The sequence below is a fragment of the Salmo salar genome, chromosome ssa21 (assembly GCF_905237065.1).
Source record: "Salmo salar chromosome ssa21, Ssal_v3.1, whole genome shotgun sequence".
Taxonomy (NCBI): domain Eukaryota; kingdom Metazoa; phylum Chordata; class Actinopteri; order Salmoniformes; family Salmonidae; genus Salmo; species Salmo salar.
In genome coordinates, this window is record NC_059462.1 from 32,263,244 (window position 1) to 32,287,363 (window position 24,120).

Genomic DNA, 24,120 nt, shown 5'->3' on the forward strand with positions numbered 1-24,120 from the left:
CCCTAGCCCTGTCCCTACCCTAGCCCTGTCCCTACCCTAGCCCTGTCCCTACTCTAGCCCTGTCCCTACTCTAGCCCTTACTATGACCACAGGACTGCACCTTGAGTCAGTCAGCCACTAACACACACACACACACACACACACACACACACACACACACACACACACACACACACACACACACACACACACACACACACACACACACACTTCTCATGCCTGCCAGGTGCCAGCATATTTCGCTTTGCATAACAAACTCTCCCCACACTAAAATAGTCCAGGGTCTCTGAGCCACTGTCTACTACCACACCATGACACAAAAACACACACACAGGCAGGCCTTCCAGGCAGCCAAAGAGGAAGTGATATGGCTGAGCAGAGAGACATGGCAACAGACACATTAGGGACACTAGTAGTGACAACACAAACAGCAACAACCACACAGCAGCCTAACAAAATACTTTGGTAACACATACTATGTTATAGTATTCTGTTTCTTCTACATGCAACCTACACAATCTGCAGCATCAGATCTTGATTGTAGAGAAAACAATGTATTAGTGGGTTTTTTGCTCGTCTTAGTTATATTGATTCAATGTCTCTTTGAAAGAAATGTCTACAAATATTTTAAACTAGATGGCGGTAAGACCAGAGTCGACTGTAGTATTTGTCTATAAGACTGCAGTACCTGTTAAGTCCAGAAAGTGGCAGTATCTTCATGTTCTGTTGGATTTGGACATCATGTTACTTGGCTTTCCTCCACTGGCTGATATCACTCTTGTATTTCTTTTGGCAAAATCTATTCTCAACTTACTGCTGAGAGTTAGAATAGTAGAATACACAAAGTGCATTTTTTCTACATTTGGTTATGCATTAGGAGTTTTTCTCTTATTATGTCAGTCCCTGACAGCCACTCAATTTGCCCATGTCAGCTAAGCATTTTTAGATTGGTAAGTTAGTCTAGCCAGCTATCTAAACTTGTAGTAATCATGGTCAAATTACCGACTGGGGGAGGGGTCCACATTGATTTTGTTAGTAACTCTCACTCAGATATCATATTAAAAACTGTTAAATCTTCTCTCCACCCCATGACAAAATATGTAGAATTGCAAGAAATTAACTTTAAAACTTCAATTGTTTCTCTCCGCTGTCAAGAGGGAGGCCACTAAAATATTTTGCTTGCAAAGTGGGGGAGCGGGGAGGCCAGCAAAATTCCACTTAGGGCCCCCAAAAGGCTAGGGCCATCTCTGACTGCATGTATGGATGTGGGTACACAGACTCATGAGCCACTGCGGCCCCTCATGAGTTCAGATTTTCTGTGGCCCCCACCCCCATCAAAGTTGCCCATCCTTGTGTCAAATCGGAGGGCCTGTTGTCCGGACCTCTGGCAGTCTCTATGGGTGTGCCACAGGGTTCAATTCTTGGGCCGACTCTCTTCTCTGTATACATCAATGATGTTGCTCTTGCTGCTGGTGATTCTCTGATCCACCTCTACGCAGACGACACCATTCTGTATACTTCTGGCCCCTCTTTGGACACTGTGTTAACAAACCTCCAGACGAGCTTCAATGTCATACAACTCTCCTTCCGTGGCCTCCAACTGCTCTTAAACGCAAGTAAAACTAAATGCATGCTATTCAATCGATCACTGCCCGCACCTGCCCGCCTGTCCAGCATCACTACTCTGGACGGCTCTGACTTCGAATACGTGGATAACTACAAATACCTGGGTGTTTGTTAGACTGTAAACTCTCCTTCCAGACTCACATTAAACATCTCCAATCCAAAATCTTAATCTAGAATCTGCTTCCTATATCGCAACAAAGCATCCTTCACTCATGCTGCCAAACATACCCTCGTAAAACTGACCATCCTACCGATCCTCGACTTCGGTGATGTCATCTATAAAATAGCCTCCAACACTCTACTCAACAAACTGGATGCAGTCTATCACAGTGCCATCTGTTTTGTCACCAAAGCCCCATATACTACCCACCACTGCGACCTGTACGCTCTCGTTGGTTGGCCCTCGCTTCATACTCGTCGCCAAACCCACTGGATACAGGTTATCTACAAGTCTCTGCTAGGTAAAGCTCCGCCTTATCTCAGCTCACTGGTCACCATAGCAGCACCCACTCGTAGCACGCGCTCCAGCAGGTATAACTCACTGGTCACCCCCAAAGCCAATTCCTCCTTTGGTCGTCTTTCCTTCCAGTTCTCTGCTGCCAATGACTGGAATGAACTGCAAAAATCTCTGAAGCTGGAGACTCATATCTCCCTCACTAGCTTTAAGCACCAGCTGTCAGAGCAGCTCACAGATCACTGCACCTGTACATAGCCCATCTGTAAACAGCCCATCTATTTACCTACCTCATCCCCATACTGTATTTATTTATTTATCTTGCTCCTTTGCACCCCAGTATCTCTACTTGCACATTCATCTTCTGCACATCTACCATTCCAATGTTTAATTGCTATATTGTAATTACTTCGCCACCATGGCCTATTTAATTGCCTTAACTTACCTCATTTGCACTCACTGTATATAGACTTTTTGTCTTATTTTGTTCTACTGTATTATTGACTGTATGTTTTGTTTATTCCATGTGTAACTCTGTGGTGTTGTATGTGTCGAATTGCTATGCTTTATCTTGGCCAGGTCGCAGTTGCAAATGAGAACTTGTTCTCAACTAGCCTACCTGGTTAAATAAAGGGGATTTTTTTTTTTTTAAGAGGAACCTGAGGGGAGGTTTGTGTGTGTGTGTGTGTGTGTGTGTGTGTGTGTGTGTGTGTGTGTGTGTGTGTGTGTGTGTGTGTGTGTGTGTGTGTGTGTGTGTGTGTGTGTGTGTGTGTGTGTGTGTGTGTGTGTGTGTGTGTGTGTGTGTGTGTCTTTCAGCCAGTCATCACATTCCTGCTGAACAGGAATTCATTATTGTACCCAGCTGATCTCTCTCTCTCTCTCTCTCTCTCTGAGAGTTGTGTTTATGGCTTCTCAACTCTGTGTCTCTACACACTTCTCATCACTAACTATGAATGTAATTTTGGGCATTAGCCAACTCACTAATAACAGTCATAAGACACACTTTTATTATGATCAAATTACAGCAATCATCTCCACCATCTTCCTCCTACAGGTTAGATCTTTATAGAAAACCTGTAGGAGCTAGTATGTCATATATATGTAATAGTTGCATTCATCCTGCATTTTGTGTGTGTGTGTGAGTGGGGAGTGGAATGTACTGCAGGTTAAGGGGGGGGGGTGGAATGTACTGCAGGTTAAGGGGGGGTGGTGGAATGTACTGCAGGTTAAGGCAGGCTAGTGAAGGTGAAAGCTGCTGGGCATGTTGACTCTAGAGACAGAACTAGCCTTATGGCATGAATATCACACACACACACACACACACACACACACACACACACACACACACACACACACACACACACACACACACACACACACACACACACACATACACACAAACTTCCCCCTCTAACTGTATTAGCCAATAACATCCTCTGAGTAAGAGGAACAATATCAGGTTATAGCATATTCTCATAATATTCTGTAGGCAGACTCAACACACCTCAACACTGAGTAAAAGGTAAGTATACCACTTCATTACATTACAATCTTCTTCCTTTTGGACAGTTGTGTTTTCCCTGTGTCTGTGTGGATCATTGTTTAGTTGCTGTAGGCCTATACCTTCACATGTTTTAGCCAGTCTAGTAGTCTGCTTCACCAGGACCTGCCTGTGTCTCTGGTTCTCTCTTTGCTCCTCTCTCTGTTTGTGTGTTTGTTTGTCTGTAGTTTGTGATGACTCTTATTTTCTGTAATGTCACAGGTCCTTGTGACATCACCTTCTCTCTGATCTTCTGCAGATGTTTGATTGGGTTGCTCTCATGTTGGTGTAGAGATTGACATCGGTCTGATATGGGTGGGGTTAGGGATTGTGATATTGTCTGCAGTAGCCCGCATGCACACAAGCATGTACACACACACACACAACAAAGTCCCAACAAAGCTAGCACATTTTGTTCCTTGGAAGTTGTGAGAACTAAAGTTTTTGGTTTCCCATTGGTTTTGGGAACGAAAACCTGACCGGTAAAACTGAACGTTTTTTTAAACATTCAGAGAACAGAAGTGAACATTTTGCCTGTTCTAGGAACGTTCATTTTTAGGTTGCAGGGAGGTTCTGAGAATGTTTTACTATGGTTCCTTTAAAGTTTTCCTGGCAGGTTATATTAACGTTCTGAGAACGGAAATTATAGTTTATTTGAAGGTAATTAAATAACATTCTGGGAACATGTTTCAATAAGACTTTGAATAACAGTGCTAGCTTAGCTTAACTGTTTTGAACTCCAAGCACAGATAGGACCCATGGAAATGCTTAGGCATTAATCATTCTGTGGCATGGTGTCAGTGAGATTCGTACCTATGATCTTCTGTTCTCTAGCCATAGAATAAGTCCACTGTGCCACCAGGACGGAGCTAGCACGCCATGTTATTTTAACTCAAACAAAGCTGTTCATTTTAGTCTATTCAAACAGACCCCATTTCTCAGGAAACAAGCACTCATTAAGATCAGGTGTGGCCAATGAGTAGATGCAGCCATCACTCCTGAACACACTTAACAAAATAGAGGATAGAGAGAGTTTTGTTGATGCTGAGAACGGAATGTATATGTTTTTAAATAACATTCTTTGAACCTTCTTTGAACATTACTAAAGTTGTCTTGTGGTTTTTATGGAAAGTTTTCTTAACGTTCTCTGATCAATTTGAGACCAGGACTTTAAATAGAACCATGAGGAAACCTGTAGGCAATGTTACTCTGATGTACTGTAATTCCCACAGAAGAACGTTGTTTCTTAACATTCTCAATGATTTGAGAACATTCCCAATGTCAAACCAGTTGGAGAACATTGCTAGAACATTCCTAAAATTGAAATTAAATGTAGCCATGTTTGAACTTTTTAGAAACTTTCTGTTGGAAAAACACGAGATGAACTGCTACAATAAAGACCCGCTAAAGCTAAAGAACACTCCGTAATGTTCACAAACCACATATACTTTGAACTCGCGAAAAGTGGGAGATGCGGTAAAGAAACACTGGTATATTTTATCATCGGACCCAGTTTTGCCGGCTGAATTTAAAAATCCACCACTTGTTGTGTATAGGAGAGGTCGCAATTTACGCGATAAATTGGTTGATGCCAACTGCCAGCCACAAAAGAAAATCAGCCAGGATCTTTTACGCCCTCTTCCAAATGGTAGCTATAAAGGCAGAGGATGCGCACCGTGCAACAATATGATGAAGTGTGAATATTTCTGCCACCCACACACAGGAAAACGGTTCCAAATAAATTACATTATTACGTGTTCCACCACCCATGTTAGTTACATTATTAAATGTCCATATGGGCTCTCAAACAGAGAATCAGTGAACATAAAAATTCAATCAGGAGAAACGACAGGGATTATCCAGTCGCAGTACATTTTAATGACCTAAAGCATGACATTTCTACCTTTAGATTTTGTGGCATAGAGAAAGTTAAGATATCAGACAGGGGAGGTGATGTTAATAATACTCTGAGTAAAAGAGAATGTTTTTGGATTTTCACCCTCCAGACATTATTTCCTGAAGGTCTTAATGATGAAATGCCTATGTATGTTATGCTGTGAATTTGAACATGAATTATGCCCCTATTTAAGATGACTCTGTTTTTCGTACGATGTACACAAAATGTAATGAAAACTTGCTCGGTAGGTCTATGTCCTCATTGTGGTTTTACAAACGTGTTTAATACGTCTTATTTACACACTTTATTTGAATATTTATGAAATGCATATTGTTATATTTGGTAGCACTTATGTTTTTCCTTCGCCGCCAAACCCCTTTCGATGCGTGGAATGGATGTGGGTGGGGCTAAGTCTACATAAGGGTGCTAATTTAAAAAACCTCACAAAAGCTCTGACGAAGGCTGTGAGGCCGATACGTAAACGTATTAATGATCAGTGATACTATCAAGAGCAGTGTGCGGTTTCCTTTCTCCTTCATGTTCAACTGTTACCATGCACCTGCAAAAATGATTGCTCAGATGTGCGAGTGCCTTTTGAATTTAGGAAACATTCTGTTAAAGTAATGAAATACCAAGAAAATAACGTTATTTTGTCAAATTCTTTAAATGTGCTGAGAATGTTCCAAAACCAAGCAACTATCCTGCACCATTCCCAGAACGTTGTGGGAAGGTTGTATGCAAAATAACCATAGGACAACCACACTCTAAGTAACATGTGGTTAGCTGGGAAACTGGAAAACAGGAACAGGAAATGGTGTTCATGGGGGATCAGAGTGGCCATCACTTTGTCACCACATCATGGTGACAATGTAAACTCTGAACTCTTCTGGCTCTTTCTCTGACCCTGTGTGTGTGTGTGTGTGTGTGTGTGTGTGTGTTTCCTATGTGAAGAGTTCAGTGTAAAGAAAAAATGTGCTATGAGGGTGTGAAGTACATAGGGAGCAGAGTACATACACACACTACACACGCTGAGTACACACATACTTACACTACACACACTAAGTACACACACTGAGTACATACACTACACACGCTGAGTACACACATACACTACACACACTGAGTACATTCATACATACACTACACACACTGAGTACATACATACACACACTACACACACTGAGTACATACATACACTACACACAGTGAGTACATAAACACACTACACACGCTGAGTACACACATACACTGCTCAAAAAAATAAAGGGAACACTAAAATAACACATCCTAGATCTGAATGAATGAAATAATCTTATTAAATACTTTTTTCTTTACATAGTTGAATGTGCTGACAACAAAATCACACAAAAATAATCAATGGAAATCCAATTTATCAACCCATGAAGGTCTGGATTTGGAGTCACACTCAAAATTAAAGTGGAAAACCACACTACAGGCTGATCCAACTTTGATGTAATGTCCTTAAAACAAGTCAAAATGAGGCTCAGTAGTGTGTGTGGCCTCCACGTGCCTGTATGACCTCCCTACAACGCCTGGGCATGCTCCTGATGAGGTGGCAGATGGTCTCCTGAGGGATCTCCTCCCAGACCTGGACTAAAGCATCCGCCAACTCCTGGACAGTCTGTGGTGCAACGTGGCGTTGGTGGATGGAGCGAGACATGATGTCCCAGATGTGCTCAATTGGATTCAGGTCAGTCCATAGCATCAATACCTTCCTCTTGCAGGAACTGCTGACACACTCCAGCCACATGAGGTCTAGCATTGTCTTGCATTAGGAGGAACCCAGGGCCAACCGCACCAGCATATGGTCTCACAAGGGGTCTGAGGATCTCATCTCGGTACCTAATGGCAGTCAGGCTACCTCTGGCGAGCACATAGAGGGCTGTGCGGCCCCCCAAAGAAATGCCACCCCTCACCATGACTGACCCACCGCCAAACCGGTCATGCTGGAGGATGTTGCAGACAGCAGAACGTTCTCCACGGCGTCACCAGACTGTCACGTCTGTCACATGTGCTCAGTGTGAACCTGCTTTCATCTGTGAAGAGCACAGGGCGCCAGTGGCGAATTTGCCAATCTTGGTGTTCTCTGGCAAATGCCAAACGTCCTGCACGGTGTTGGGCTGTAAGCACAACCCCCACCTGTGGACGTCGGGCCCTCATACCACCCTCATGGAGTCTGTTTCTGACCGTTTGAGCAGACACATGCACATTTGTGGCCTGCTGGAGGTCATTTTGCAGGGCTCTGGCAGTGCTCCTCCTGCTCCTCCTTGCACAAAGGCAGAGGTAGCGGTCCTGCTGCTGGGTTGTTGCCCTTCTACGGCCTCCTCCACGTCTCCTGATGTATTGGCCTGTCTCTTGGTAGCGCCTCCATGCTCTGGACACTACGCTGACAGACACAGCAAACCTTCTTGCCACAGCTCCCATTGATGTGCCATCCTGGATGAGCTGCACTACCTGAGCCACTTGTGTGGGTTGTAGACTCCGTCTCATGCTACCACTAGAGTGAAAGCACCGCCAGCATTCAAAAGTGACCAAAACATCAGCCAGGAAGCATAGGAACTGAGAAGTGGTCTGTGGTCTCCACCTGCAGAACCACTCCTTTATTGGGGGTGTCTTGCTAATTGCCTATAATTTCCACCTGTTGTCTATTCCATTTGCACAACAGCATGTGAAATTTATGGTCAATCAGTGTTGCTTCCTAAGTGGACAGTTTGATTTCACAGAAGTGTGATTAACTTGGAGTTACATTGTGTTGTTTAAGTGTTCCCTTTATTTTTTTGAGCAGTATACTTACACTACACACACTAAGTACACACAGTGAGTACATACATACACTACACACAGTGAGTACATACATACACTACACACAGTGAGTACATACATACACACACTGAGTACATACATACACTACACACAGTGAGTACATAAACACACTACACACACTGAGTACATACACACACTACACACAGTGAGTACATACACACACTACACACAGTGAGTACATACACACATTACACACAGTGAGTACATACACACACTACACACAGTGAGTACATACACACACTACACACAGTGAGTACATAAACACACTACACACACTGAGTACATACATACACTACACACGCTGAGTACACACATACTTACACGACACACACACTAAGTACACACACTGAGTACATACACTACACACGCTGAGTACATACATACACTACACACACTGAGTACATACATACACTACACACAGTGAGTACATAAACACACTACACATGCTGAGTACACACATACTTACACTACACACACTAAGTACACCCACTGAGTACATACATACACTACACACACTGAGTACATACATACACTACACACAGTGAGTACATACATACACACACTACACATACTGAGTACATACATACACTACACACAGTGAGTACATAAACACACTACAAACACTGAGTACATACATACTTACACTACACACACTAAGTACACATACTGAGTACATACACTACACACACTGAGTACATACATACACTACACACACTGAGTACATACATACACTACACACAGTGAGTACATACATACACACACTACACACACTGAGTACATACATACACTACACACAGTGAGTACATACACACACTACACACAGTGAGTACATACACACACTACACACAGTGAGTACATACACACACTACACACACTGAGTACATACATACACTACACACACTGAGTACATACATACACTACACACACTGAGTACATACATACACACACTACACACACTGAGTACATACATACACACACTACACACACTGAGTACATACATACACACACTACACACACTGAGTACATACACACACTACACACAGTGAGTACATACACACACTACACACAGTGAGTACATACACACACTACACACAGTGAGTACATACACACACTACACACACTGAGTACATACATACACTACACACACTGAGTACATACATACACACACTACACACACTGAGTACATACATACACACACTACACACACTGAGTACATACATACACACACTACACACACTGAGTACATACATACACACACTACACACACTGAGTACATACACACACTACACACACTGAGTACATACACACACTACACACAGTGAGTACATACACACACTACACACAGTGAGTACATACACACACTACACACAGTGAGTACATACACACACTACACACAGTGAGTACATACACACACTACACACAGTGAGTACATAAACACACTACACACACTGAGTACATACATACACTACACACGCTGAGTACACACATACTTACACGACACACACACTAAGTACACACACTGAGTACATACACTACACACGCTGAGTACATACATACACTACACACACTGAGTACATACATACACTACACACAGTGAGTACATAAACACACTACACATGCTGAGTACACACATACTTACACTACACACACTAAGTACACCCACTGAGTACATACATACACTACACACACTGAGTACATACATACACTACACACAGTGAGTACATACATACACACACTACACACACTGAGTACATACATACACTACACACAGTGAGTACATAAACACACTACACACACTGAGTACATACATACTTACACTACACACACTAAGTACACATACTGAGTACATACACTACACACACTGAGTACATACATACACTACACACACTGAGTACATACATACACTACACACAGTGAGTACATACATACACACACTACACACACTGAGTACATACATACACTACACACAGTGAGTACATACACACACTACACACAGTGAGTACATACACACACTACACACAGTGAGTACATACACACACTACACACACTGAGTACATACATACACTACACACACTGAGTACATACATACACACACTACACACACTGAGTACATACATACACACACTACACACACTGAGTACATACATACACACACTACACACACTGAGTACATACATACACACACTACACACACTGAGTACATACACACACTACACACAGTGAGTACATACACACACTACACACAGTGAGTACATACACACACTACACACAGTGAGTACATACACACACTACACACACTGAGTACATACATACACTACACACACTGAGTACATACATACACTACACACACTGAGTACATACATACACACACTACACACACTGAGTACATACATACACACACTACACACACTGAGTACATACATACACACACTACACACACTGAGTACATACATACACACACTACACACACTGAGTACATACACACACTACACACACTGAGTGCATACACACACTACACACAGTGAGTACATACACACACTACACACAGTGAGTACATACACACACTACACACAGTGAGTACATACACACACTACACACAGTGAGTACATAAACACACTACACACACTGAGTACATACATACACTACACACACTGAGTACATACATACACTACACACGCTGAGTACACACATACTTACACTACACACACTAAGTACACACACTGAGTACATACACTACACACGCTGAGTACATACATACACTACACACACTGAGTACATACATACACACACTACACACACTGAGTACATACATACACTACACACAGTGAGTACATAAACACACTACACACACTGAGTACACACATACTTACACTACACACACTAAGTACACAAACTGAGTACATACACTACACACACTGAGTACATACATACACTACACACTGAGTACATACATACACTACACACACTGAGTACATACATACACTACACACAGTGAGTACATACATACACTACACACAGTGAGTACATACACACACTACACACACTGAGTACATACATACACTACACACAGTGAGTACATACACACACTACACACAGTGAGTACATAAACACACTACACACACTGAGTGCACACATAAACACAGGGCCGGCTCCAGGCATAGGCGACATAGGTGGTTGGTTAGGGCCTCCAGACGCTAGGGAGCCCCTGACCCACAAAATGAATATATATTAATATATTAAAACATTTTGGAACTTAGTTAGTCTCAACTTACTGTAGTAGGGTAGTAGAATACACAAGGTGCAATTTTTTTTAATTTAGTTGTGCATCAACAGTTTTCCTCATGTTATGTCAGTTACTGACAGTCACTCAATTAGCCATGTCAACTAACAATTTTTTGTTCGGCTGGCCAGCTATAAAAACTTGTAGTAGTCATGGCCAAATACCGACTGGCACGTAGGGCATGTGCCTAGGGGCCCTGACCTCCAGGGGGCCCCCATTGATTTTGTTAGCCACTTTCACTCGGATATTATTAAGTGGCATAAGTCTTGGCAAAATGTGTGCAATTGAAAGAAATTTGCTTTAAAACTGCAAAAGAGATTTGGTTGGGCAAGCTCGCATAGGGCCCTCAAAAGGCTAGGGCCGGCTATGGAGGGGACACTGGCATCCTATCAGAATGGGAGTGTCATTGGATAGCTTGGCAAGATGACAAGCATAAAGAGGGCAAGAGAGGGGGAGGGAGCAAGAGGGAGAGGGGGGAGAAAGAGAGGGGAAGACAATAGAGGATAGAACAGGCTACTGCAGTACAACTGCATCTTACCCTTTTTACCTTTCTTCCTCCTTATCCCTCCTCCTCCCCCTCTATCTCTACCTGCCCTGAGGCTGAGGAGGGGGGCAGAGCGAGGAGCTGATAGGTGGTGTGTTGGATCAGAGCCACACCCCTGATAGGTTATTCCTTTGGGTGTGTGCCTGGAGGTGTGTGTATGTCAGAGATAGAGGGAGTGTGTAATGTAGTAGCCTACTGTTCCATGAGAGAGGGGACTGATCTGCTAAGGGCTTCCCAGGGGTGAGCTGACGTTCTGGGCTTGGAGAGGAGACTGGTGGGGGTCAGTGGTGGTTGTTGGCTGTCGAGCCTTGGAGCTTACTGATCACATACACGAGGAGGATTACTGTGAGTGTTTATCTACACCCTGGTGGACAGAGGGAAGGAAAGGAAGGAGGGATGAACTCTCTGCGGTTGAAGGAGTTGTCTAACTCAGACCTGTACAGACGCAGACAGGAGAGACCTGACAGCTATGGAAGCATAGCTACTGACAGCCTCAGGTGAGAACCTTTTCTCTCTACCCCCCACCCCCTCGCTTTGATTTCTCTCTATTTGACCATTCTGCAGAGTAAACAGACAGCAGGTCAGAAAGTGTACTGTACTGGGGGATGATTAGGGTTAATGCTTGGGAACATTTGATGAGTCACCATCTGTTGGTAAACTTTGTGTTGAAGAGATGCAGAGAACCTGGTCTGTGTGGCCTTTGTGTACTGTATGAGTGTGAAGTAAAGTGTATCGTGTATACATATATAAAACCATTTACCATTTTAAGAACCAAATGGAAGCAAACAGAGCAAACAAAACGGGGAGGGACCTACCTGATTTTGTCCAGTAGAAACTCTGTTTTTTGTTGCAAAACATTTTCTGTTTGGAGTCAACGGTTTCTGTTGCTCTCTTTCTCTCTCCCTCTCCCGCCTTCTTCCTCCCTCTCTCTCTCTTCACCTCCCTCTATCTCCCTCTCTCTCCACCCCTGATCATGCAGTGATTAGACGTCTGTAATGTCAGGAATGCCGACGAAGCTCTTTTTAGAGGTGACCTGAGAACAACAAAATCCAGCTGCAGAGACGATAGAAGGAGAGAGAGAATACACTGCATCTCTCCCAAGGGACAGCCATATTATATCATATCACACAGTAGTGGTGATTGTTCACCTGCACCCACTCGCAATTACTAATAACCGATCCGCAACCACCCGACTTTATGTGATATTGTGATATATCCAACCCTAACCCGCTAATATAGATAATGTGATATTGTGATATATCCAACCCTAACCCGCTAATATAGATAATGTGATATTGTGATATATCCAACCCTAACCCGCTAATATAGATAATGTGATATTGTGATATATCCTACCCTAACCCGCTAATATAGAAAATGTGATATTGTGATATATCCAACCCTAACCCGCTAATATAGATAATGTGATATTGTGATATATCCAACCCTAACCCGCTAATATAGAAAATGTGATATTGTGATATATCCAACCCTAACCCGCTAATATAGATAATGTGATATTGTGATATATCCAACCCTAACCCGCTAATATAGAAAATGTGATATTGTGATATATCCAATCCTAACCCGCTAATATAGATAATGTGATATTGTGATATATCCAACCCTAACCCGCTAATATAGAAAATGTGATATTGTGATATATCCAACCCTAACCCGCTAATATAGAAAATGTGATATTGTGATATATCCAACCCTAACCCGCTAATATAGAAAATGTGATATTGTGATATATCCAACCCTAACCCGCTAATATAGAAAATGTGATATTGTGATATATCCAACCCTAACCCGCTAATATAGAAAATGTGATATTGTGATATATCCAACCCTAACCCCCTAATATAGAAAATGTGATATTGTGATATATCCAACCCTAACCCGCTAATATAGAAAATGTGATATTGTGATATATCCAACCCTAACCCGCTAATATAGAAAATGTGATATTGTGATATATCCAACCCTAACCCGCTAATATAGAAAATGTGCTATAGCTTTTTTTGACAGAGAGTGCAGGATTTTTTTTGCCTAATTTAGATATGTTTCTGCTTCTAATTTCCAACATTTTGATAGGCTATTTGTTAGTCAACTATGTTTATAATTTGCCGTGCGTACAGTTAGGCCCTAGCTTAGGCTTACGCAGTAATGACAGTCAGCCTAAAATAATGAAAGAAAAACCTCAATGTAGCCATAGATATAAATTGCATGAGAATTATACATTTATGGATTTTTTGAGGTAGTGTTTTCTCTTTATTCAACCCGCCCGCCTCGAGGATATAACCACGGGGACTGCAGGTTATGAGTCAACCCGCGCATCACTATCACACACACACACACACACACCAGCCTTCACTGCTAAACATGATGCACTGAAGTGCTTGGTCGGCAGAATTGAGCTAGTGACAGAACAGACCATAAAGTCACCTGGTCTCTCTGCTGTGACGTCTTTGGTTGTAGTGGTGTGTCCTTCACATGACCACATGACTCATGACCACGTAGCTTGCTTCCCAGGTTGTCACACATACTCCCAAACCCTCCCCTGTCCTCCTCCTCTCACTGCCCTCAGCAGGAAATGGAACAGTGGAGTCATGCCAGTAGGGCAGAGGGGCAGAGGGGCAGGGCGGAGGTTTTAGGGATGTTGGGGAAACAGGGAAGAACTATCTGCTAATGTTTGAGATACAGTACACTTAGCACAAAGGGAATGAACATGTCTACAGATAACACCTAGAGTATTCTTTCTTCCACTTTTCTGAGCGTTGGTTTGAGGTGCACAGCCACAGGTTTTCCCCTAGTTGTTGTCCTAACACAGCCCTTATATTTCTCCATTACCATGGCTACTGTTGACACAGTGCAGCGGGAGAAGGGGGTTTGTTTGGTTAGCATTCTCCTTAGTGCTAGCAGCCTAGCAGCCTTAGCCAGTAGGTCCAGTCTGATCTGTGTACCTAGCCCTCGCTGAGACCATAACCGCCTCAGCATTATCCAGGATACTTGTCAGAACTCATTCCTCACCTCTGGCAGGGAGGGCAAATGCACAGCTACTGTGGTGTTGGACTGTTAGATGGCTATCACAACTAAACAATGACTGGTTTTAGAAATACTTAGCCTGGAAGCTTGGAAGATTCTTGGGGAGCCAAGGTTAGCCAGGATGACCTGAGGCCCTGGGCAAACATTTGGAAGGTATAGGAGGCCTGGGGAGATCATTTTTGAGCCTGTGGTTAGGTTAGTTTGAGACGGTCTGGCCTGGCGTTGCTTGGAAGAATGTGGAAGGATATTGCAGAACCCTGCCTCTGGGCCCTGACGAAGGCGTGGTGTACTCTGGCTGAGCAATGACACCTTGCAGCTGTGCTGTTGCACCACTTTCTCACCAACAGGAAATATTGTACCATCGCCATAGTGATTTATACTGCTATTCCGTTTGACTTTGTATTACCATGCCTGTTACTCTGACAACACATCTGTCAAATAGCTAATTTAGTTCTCACCAGTGCCGTGTGTGTTGTTGCAGTTTGTAGTGTGTTATTGTGTGTTGTAATACAGGTCTTGGCAGTCTATGTATTTACTCTAGAACATGCACGAGACAAACTAACCCCAGAGTGACTGTTTGTAATGGCTTACCCTCCCAATAGGCCTAGCTAAGCATCTGTCTAAACAGTTATTCATCATGTCATGTATCCACAGACAGAGTTGGATATAGCCCAGGGGAGAAACCTTTATACTGGCTCAAAGATGATTTTGTCTGTCTTCGGTCACAGCAAAGTCTTCCTTTGGCATTATCAGATGTTTTTATTATCTCTGTATTGATGTCGAATCCATCTAAAGCTGCTTTTTGTCATCATCATCATAACAACACCTCACTTTTCTCTCAGTGCAGTCTAAACTCCTGCATCCTGGAATGTTTCCTGTCACCTCTATGTGTACTGCAGACCCCCAGGTGGCAGGGTTTCTCTCTGTACTGCAGACCCCCAGGTGGAAGGGTTTCTCTCTGTACTTCAGACCCCCAGGTGGCAGGGTTTCTCTCTGTACTGCAGACCCCCAGGTGGAAGGGTTTCTCTCTGTACTGCAGACCCCCAGGTGGAAGGGTTTCTCTCTGTACTTCAGACCCCCAGATGGCAGGGTTTCTCTCTGTACTGCAGACCCCCAGGTGGCAGGGTTTCTCTCTGTACTTCAGACCCCCAGGTGGCAGGGTTTCTCTCTGTACTGCAGACCCCCAGGTGGAAGGGTTTCTCTCTGTACTTCAGACCCCCAGGTGGCAGGGTTTCTCTCTGTACTTCAGACCCCCAGATGGCAGGGTTTCTCTCTGTACTGCAGACCCCCAGGTGGAAGGGTTTCTCTCTGTACTGCAGACCCCCAGGTGGAAGGGTTTCTCTCTGTACTTCCGACCCCCAGATGGCAGGGTTTCTCTCTGTACTGCAGACCCCCAGGTGGAAGGGTTTCTCTCTGTACTGCAGACCCCCAGGTGGAAGGGTTTCTCTCTGTACTGCAGACCCCCAGGTGGCAGGGTTTCTCTCTGTACTGCAGACCCCCAGGTGGAAGGGTTTCTCTCTGTACTGCAGACCCCCAGGTGGCAGGGTTTCTCTCTGTACTGCAGACCCCCAGGTGGAAGGGTTTCTCTCTGTACTGCAGACCCCCAGGTGGCAGGGTTTCTCTCTGTACTTCAGACCCCCAGGTGGCAGGGTTTCTCTCTGTACTGCAGACCCCCAGGTGGAAGGGTTTCTCTCTGTACTGCAGACCCCCAGGTGGCAGGGTTTCTCTCTGTACTGCAGACCCCCAGGTGGAAGGGTTTCTCTCTGTACTTCAGACCCCCAGGTGGCAGGGTTTCTCTCTGTACTGCAGACCCCCAGGTGGAAGGGTTTCTCTCTGTACTGCAGACCCCCAGGTGGCAGGGTTTCTCTCTGTACTGCAGACCCCCAGGTGGAAGGGTTTCTCTCTGTACTGCAGACCCCCAGGTGGCAGGGTTTCTCTCTGTACTGCAGACCCCCAGGTGGAAGGGTTTCTCTCTGTACTGCAGACCCCCAGGTGGCAGGGTTTCTCTCTGTACTGCAGACCCCCAGGTGGAAGGGTTTCTCTCTGTACTGCAGACCCCCAGGTGGAAGGGTTTCTCTCTGTACTGCAGACCCCCAGGTGGCAGGGTTTCTCTCTGTACTGCAGACCCCCAGGTGGCAGGGTTTCTCTCTGTACTGCAGACCCCCAGGTGGAAGGGTTTCTCTCTGTACTGCAGACCCCCAGGTGGCAGGGTTTCTCTCTGTAGTTGGCCCTGTACTGAGTACTTTTAACTGGATCCTCCTTTGTCTGCATGTTGTTGGGGATAACCCTGGATTTAACCTGCAGGAGAGATACACATTACCACAGACATGAACACATTAACAGAGACATGACCACATGAACAGAGACATGACCACATGACCACATGAACAGAGACATGACCACATGAACAGAGACATGACCACATGAACAGAGACATGACCACATGAACAGTGACATGACCACATGAACAGTGACATGACCACATGAACAGTGACATGACCACATGAACAGTGACATGACCACATGAACAGTGACATGACCACATGAACAGAGACATGACCACATGAACAGAGACATGACCACATGAACAGAGACATGAACAGAGACATGACCACATGAACAGTGACATGACCACATGAACAGAGACATGAACAGAGACATGACCACATGAACAGAGACATGATCACATGAACAGAGACATGACCACATGAACAGAGACATGAACACATGAACAGAGACATGAACAGAGACATGACCACATGAACAGAGACATGACCACATGAACAGAGACATGAACAGAGACATGACCACATGAACAGAGACATGACCACATGAACAGAGACATGACCACATGAACAGAGACATGACCACATGAACAGAGACATGACCACATGAACAGAGACATGAACAGAGACATGACCACATGAACAGAGACATGACCACATGAACAGAGACATGAACAGAGACATGACCACATGAACAGAGACATGACCACATGAACAGAGACATGACCACATGAACAGAGACATGACCACATGAACAGAGACATGACCACATGAACAGTGACATGACCACATGAACAGAGACATGACCACATGAACAGAGACATGCCCACATGAACAGAGACATGACCACATGAACAGAGACATGAACAGAGACATGACCACATGAACAGAGACATGACCACATGAACAGAGACATGACCACATGAACAGAGACATGAACAGAGACATGACCACATGAACAGAGACATGACCACATGAACAGAGACATGACCACATGAACAGTGACATGACCACATGAACAGTGACATGACCACATGAACAGAGACATGAACAGAGACATGACCACATGAACAGAGACATGACCACATGAACAGAGACATGACCACATGAACAGAGACATGAACAGAGACATGCCCACATGAACAGAGACATGAACACATGAACAGAGACATGACCACATGAACAGAGACATGAACAGAGACATGACCACATGAACAGAGACATGACCACATGAACAGAGACATGAACAGAGACATGACCACATGAACAGAGACATGAACAGAGACATGACCACATGAACAGAGACATGACCACATGAACAGAGACATGACCACATGAACAGTGACATGACCACATGAACAGAGACATGACCACATGAACAGAGACATGAACAGAGACATGCCCACATGAACAGAGACATGCCCACATGAACAGAGACATGACCACATGAACAGAGACATGAACAGAGACATGACCACATGAACAGAGACATGACCACATGAACAGAGACATGACCACATGAACAGAGACATGAACAGAGACATGACCACATGAACAGAGACATGACCACATGAACAGAGACATGACCACATGAACAGAGACATGAACAGAGACAAGACCACATGAACAGAGACATGACCACATGAACAGAGACATGAACAGAGACATGACCACATGAACAGAGACATGACCACATGAACAGTGACATGACCACATGAACAGAGACATGAACAGAGACATGACCACATGAACAGAGACATGAACAGAGACATGACCACATGAACAGAGACATAACCACATGAACAGAGACATGACCACATGAACAGAGACATGAACAGAGACATGCCCACATGAACAGAGACATGAACACATGAACAGAGACATGACCACATGAACAGAGACATGAACAGAGACATGACCACATGAACAGAGACATGACCACATGAACAGAGACATGACCACATGAACAGAGACATGACCACATGAACAGAGACATGAACAGAGACATGACCACATGAACAGAGACATGAACAGAGACATGACCACATGAACAGAGACATGACCACATGAACAGAGACATGACCACATGAACAGAGACATGACCACATGAACAGAGACATGACCACATGAACAGAGACATGAACAGAGATATGACCACATGAACAGAGACATGACCACATGAACAGAGACATGACCACATGAACAGAGACATGACCACATGAACAGTGACATGACCACATGAACAGAGACATGACCACATGAACAGAGACATGAACAGAGACATGCCCACATGAACAGAGACATGACCACATGAACAGAGACATGAACAGAGACATGACCACATGAACAGAGACATGAACAGAGACATGACCACATGAACAGAGACATGAACAGAGACATGACCACATGAACAGAGACATGACCACATGAACAGAGACATGACCACATGAACAGAGACATCACCACATGAACAGAGACATGAACAGAGACATGACCACATGAAGAGAGACATGAACAGAGACATGACCACATGAACAGAGACATGACCACATGAACAGAGACATGACCACATGAACAGAGACATGAACAGAGACATGACCACATGAACAGAGACATGACCACATGAACAGAGACATGACCACATGAACAGAGACATGAACAGAGACATGACCACATGAACAGAGACATGATCACAAGAACAGAGACATGACCACATGAACAGAGACATGACCACATGAACAGAGACATGACCACATGAACAGAGACATGAACAGAGACATGCCCACATGAACAGAGACATGACCACATGAACAGAGACATGACCACATGAACAGAGACATGAACACATGAACAGAGACATGACCACATGAACAGAGACCTGAACAGAGACATGACCACATGAACAGAGACATGAACAGAGACATGACCACATGAACAGAGACATGAACAGAGACATGACCACATGAACAGAGACATGACCACATGAACAGAGACATGACCACATGAACAGAGACATGAACAGAGACATGACCACATGAACAGAGACATGACCACATGAACAGTTACATGACCACGTGAACAGAGACATGACCACATGAACAGAGACATGAACAGAGACATGCCCACATGAACAGAGACATGACCACATGAACAGAGACATGACCACATGAACAGAGACATGAACAGAGACATGACCACATGAACAGAGACATGACCACATGAACAGAGACATGAACAGAGACATGACCACATGAACAGAGACATGACCACATGAACAGAGACATGAACAGAGATATGACCACATGAACAGAGACATGACCACATGAACAGAGACATGACCACATGAACAGAGACATGACCACATGAACAGTGACATGACCACATGAACAGAGACATTACCACATGAACAGAGACATGAACAGAGACATGCCCACATGAACAGAGACATGACCACATGAACAGAGACATGAACACATGAACAGAGACATGACCACATGAACAGAGACATGAACAGAGACATGACCACATGAACAGAGACATGAACAGAGACATGACCACATGAACAGAGACATGACCACATGAACAGAGACATGACCACATGAACAGAGACATGAACAGAGACATGACCACATGAACAGAGACATGAACAGAGACATGACCACATGAACAGAGACATGAACAGAGACATGACCACATGAACAGAGACATGACCACATGAACAGAGACATGACCACATGAACAGAGACATGAACAGAGACATGACCACATGAACAGAGACATGACCACATGAACAGAGACATGACCACATGAACAGAGACATGAACAGAGATATGACCACATGAACAGAAACATGACCACATGAACAGAGACATGACCACATGAACAGAGACATGAACAGAGACATGACCACATGAACAGAGACATGACCACATGAACAGTGACATGACCACATGAACAGAGACATGACCACATGAACAGAGACATGAACAGAGACATGCCCACATGAACAGAGACATGACCACATGAACAGAGACATGACCACATGAACAGAGACATGAACAGAGACATGACCACATGAACAGAGACATGAACAGAGACATGACCACATGAACAGAGACATGACCACATGAACAGAGACATGACCACATGAACAGAGACATGAACAGAGACATGACCACATGAACAGAGACATGACCACATGAACAGAGACATGAACAGAGACATGACCACATGAACAGAGACATGACCACATGAACAGAGACATGAACAGAGACATGACCACATGAACAGAGACATGATCACATGAACAGAGACATGACCACATGAACAGAGACATGAACAGAGACATGACCACATGAACAGAGACATGACCACATGAACAGAGACATGAACAGAGACATGACCACATGAACAGAGACATGACCACATGAACAGAGACATGACCACATGAACAGAGACATGAACAGAGACATGACCACATGAACAGAGACATGACCACATGAACAGAGACATGAACAGAGATATGACCACATGAACAGAGACATGACCACATGAACAGAGACATGACCACATGAACAGTGACATGACCACATGAACAGAGACATGACCACATGAACAGAGACATGACCACATGAACAGTGACATGACCACATGAACAGAGACATGACCACATGAACAGAGACATGAACAGAGACATGCCCACATGAACAGAGACATGACCACATGAACAGAGACATGAACAGAGACATGACCACATGAACAGAGACATGAACAGAGACATGACCACATGAACAGAGACATGACCACATGAACAGAGACATGAACAGAGACATGACCACATGAACAGAGACATGAACAGAGACATGACCACATGAACAGAGACATGACCACATGAACAGAGACATGAACAGAGACATGACCACATGAACAGAGACATGATCACTTGAACAGAGACATGACCACATGAACAGAGACATGACCACATGAACAGAGACATGACCACATGAACAGAGACATGAACAGAGACATGCCCACATGAACAGAGACATGACCACATGAACAGAGACATGACCACATGAACAGAGACATGAACACATGAACAGAGACATGACCACATGAACAGAGACATGAACAGAGAGATGACCACATGAACAGAGACATGAACAGAGACATGACCACATGAACAGAGACATGAACAGAGACATGACCACATGAACAGAGACATGACCACATGAATAGAGACATGACCACATGAACAGAGACATGAACAGAGACATGACCACATGAACAGAGACATGACCACATGAACAGTTACATGACCACGTGAACAGAGACATGACCACATGAACAGAGACATGAACAGAGACATGCCCACATGAACAGAGACATGACCACATCAACAGAGACATGACCACATGAACAGAGACATGAACAGAGACATGACCACATGAACAGAGACTTGAACAGAGACATGACCACATGAACAGAGACATGACCACATGAACAGAGACATGACCACATGAACAGAGACATGAACAGAGATATGACCACATGAACAGAGACATGACCACATGAACAGAGACATGACCACATGAACAGAGACATGACCACATGAACAGAGACATGAACAGAGACATGACCACATGAACAGAGACATGAACAGAGACATGACCACATGAACAGAGACATGACCACATGAACAGAGACATGACCACATGAACAGACATGAACAGACACATGACCACATGAACAGAGACATGAACAGAGACATGACCACATGAACAGAGACATGAACAGAGACATGACCACATGAACAGAGACATGATCACATGAACAGAGACATGAACAGAGACATGACCACATGAACAGAGACATGACCACATGAACAGAGACATGAACAGAGATATGACCACATGAACAGAAACATGACCACATGAACAGAGACATGACCACATGAACAGAGACATGACCACATGAACAGAGACATGACCACATGAACAGACACATGAACAGAGACATGCCCACATGAACAGAGACATGACCACATGAACAGAGACATGAACACATGAACAGAGACATGAACAGAGACATGACCACATGAACAGAGACATGAACAGAGACATGACCACATGAACAGAGACATGACCACATGAACAGAGACATGAACAGAGACATGATCACATGAACAGAGACATGACCACGTGAACAGAGACATGACCACATGAACAGAGACATGAACAGAGACATGATCACATGAACAGAGACATGACCACGTGAACAGAGACATGACCACATGATTAGAGACATGACCACATGAACAGAGACATGAACAGAGACATGACCACATGAACAGAGACATGACCACATGAACAGAGACATGAACAGAGACATGATCACATGAACAGAGACATGATCACATGAACAGAGACATGATCACATGAACAGAGACATGACCACATGAACAGAGACATGACCACATGAACAGAGACATGAACAGAGACATCACCACATGAACAGAGACATGATCACATGAACAGAGACATGATCACATGAACAGAGACATGACCACATGAACAGAGACATGACCACATGAACAGAGACAT

General features: G+C 44.1%; 1 protein-coding gene across 3 annotated transcripts in view; it reads left to right on the top strand.

Moving 5' to 3' along the window:
• The window catches only part of LOC106582212 (LIM and senescent cell antigen-like-containing domain protein 1), a 101,015-nt gene that overhangs the window by 18,804 nt on the left and 58,091 nt on the right, over positions 1-24,120 (top strand). Inside the window, exon 1 of one of the 3 annotated variants that reach the window (XM_045704682.1) lies at positions 3,462-3,602. The exons of 1 other annotated variant lie outside the window; for it this stretch is intronic. Coding sequence is in view for 1 of the 2 variants with exons in the window: in XM_045704680.1 (XP_045560636.1) it covers positions 12,582-12,682 (101 nt within the window). In the remaining variant the exon portion in view is untranslated. Of the gene's footprint in view, positions 1-3,461; positions 3,603-12,312; positions 12,683-24,120 lie in introns of those variants that run through there. One more of the 3 variants, XM_045704680.1, reaches the window with a different exon arrangement.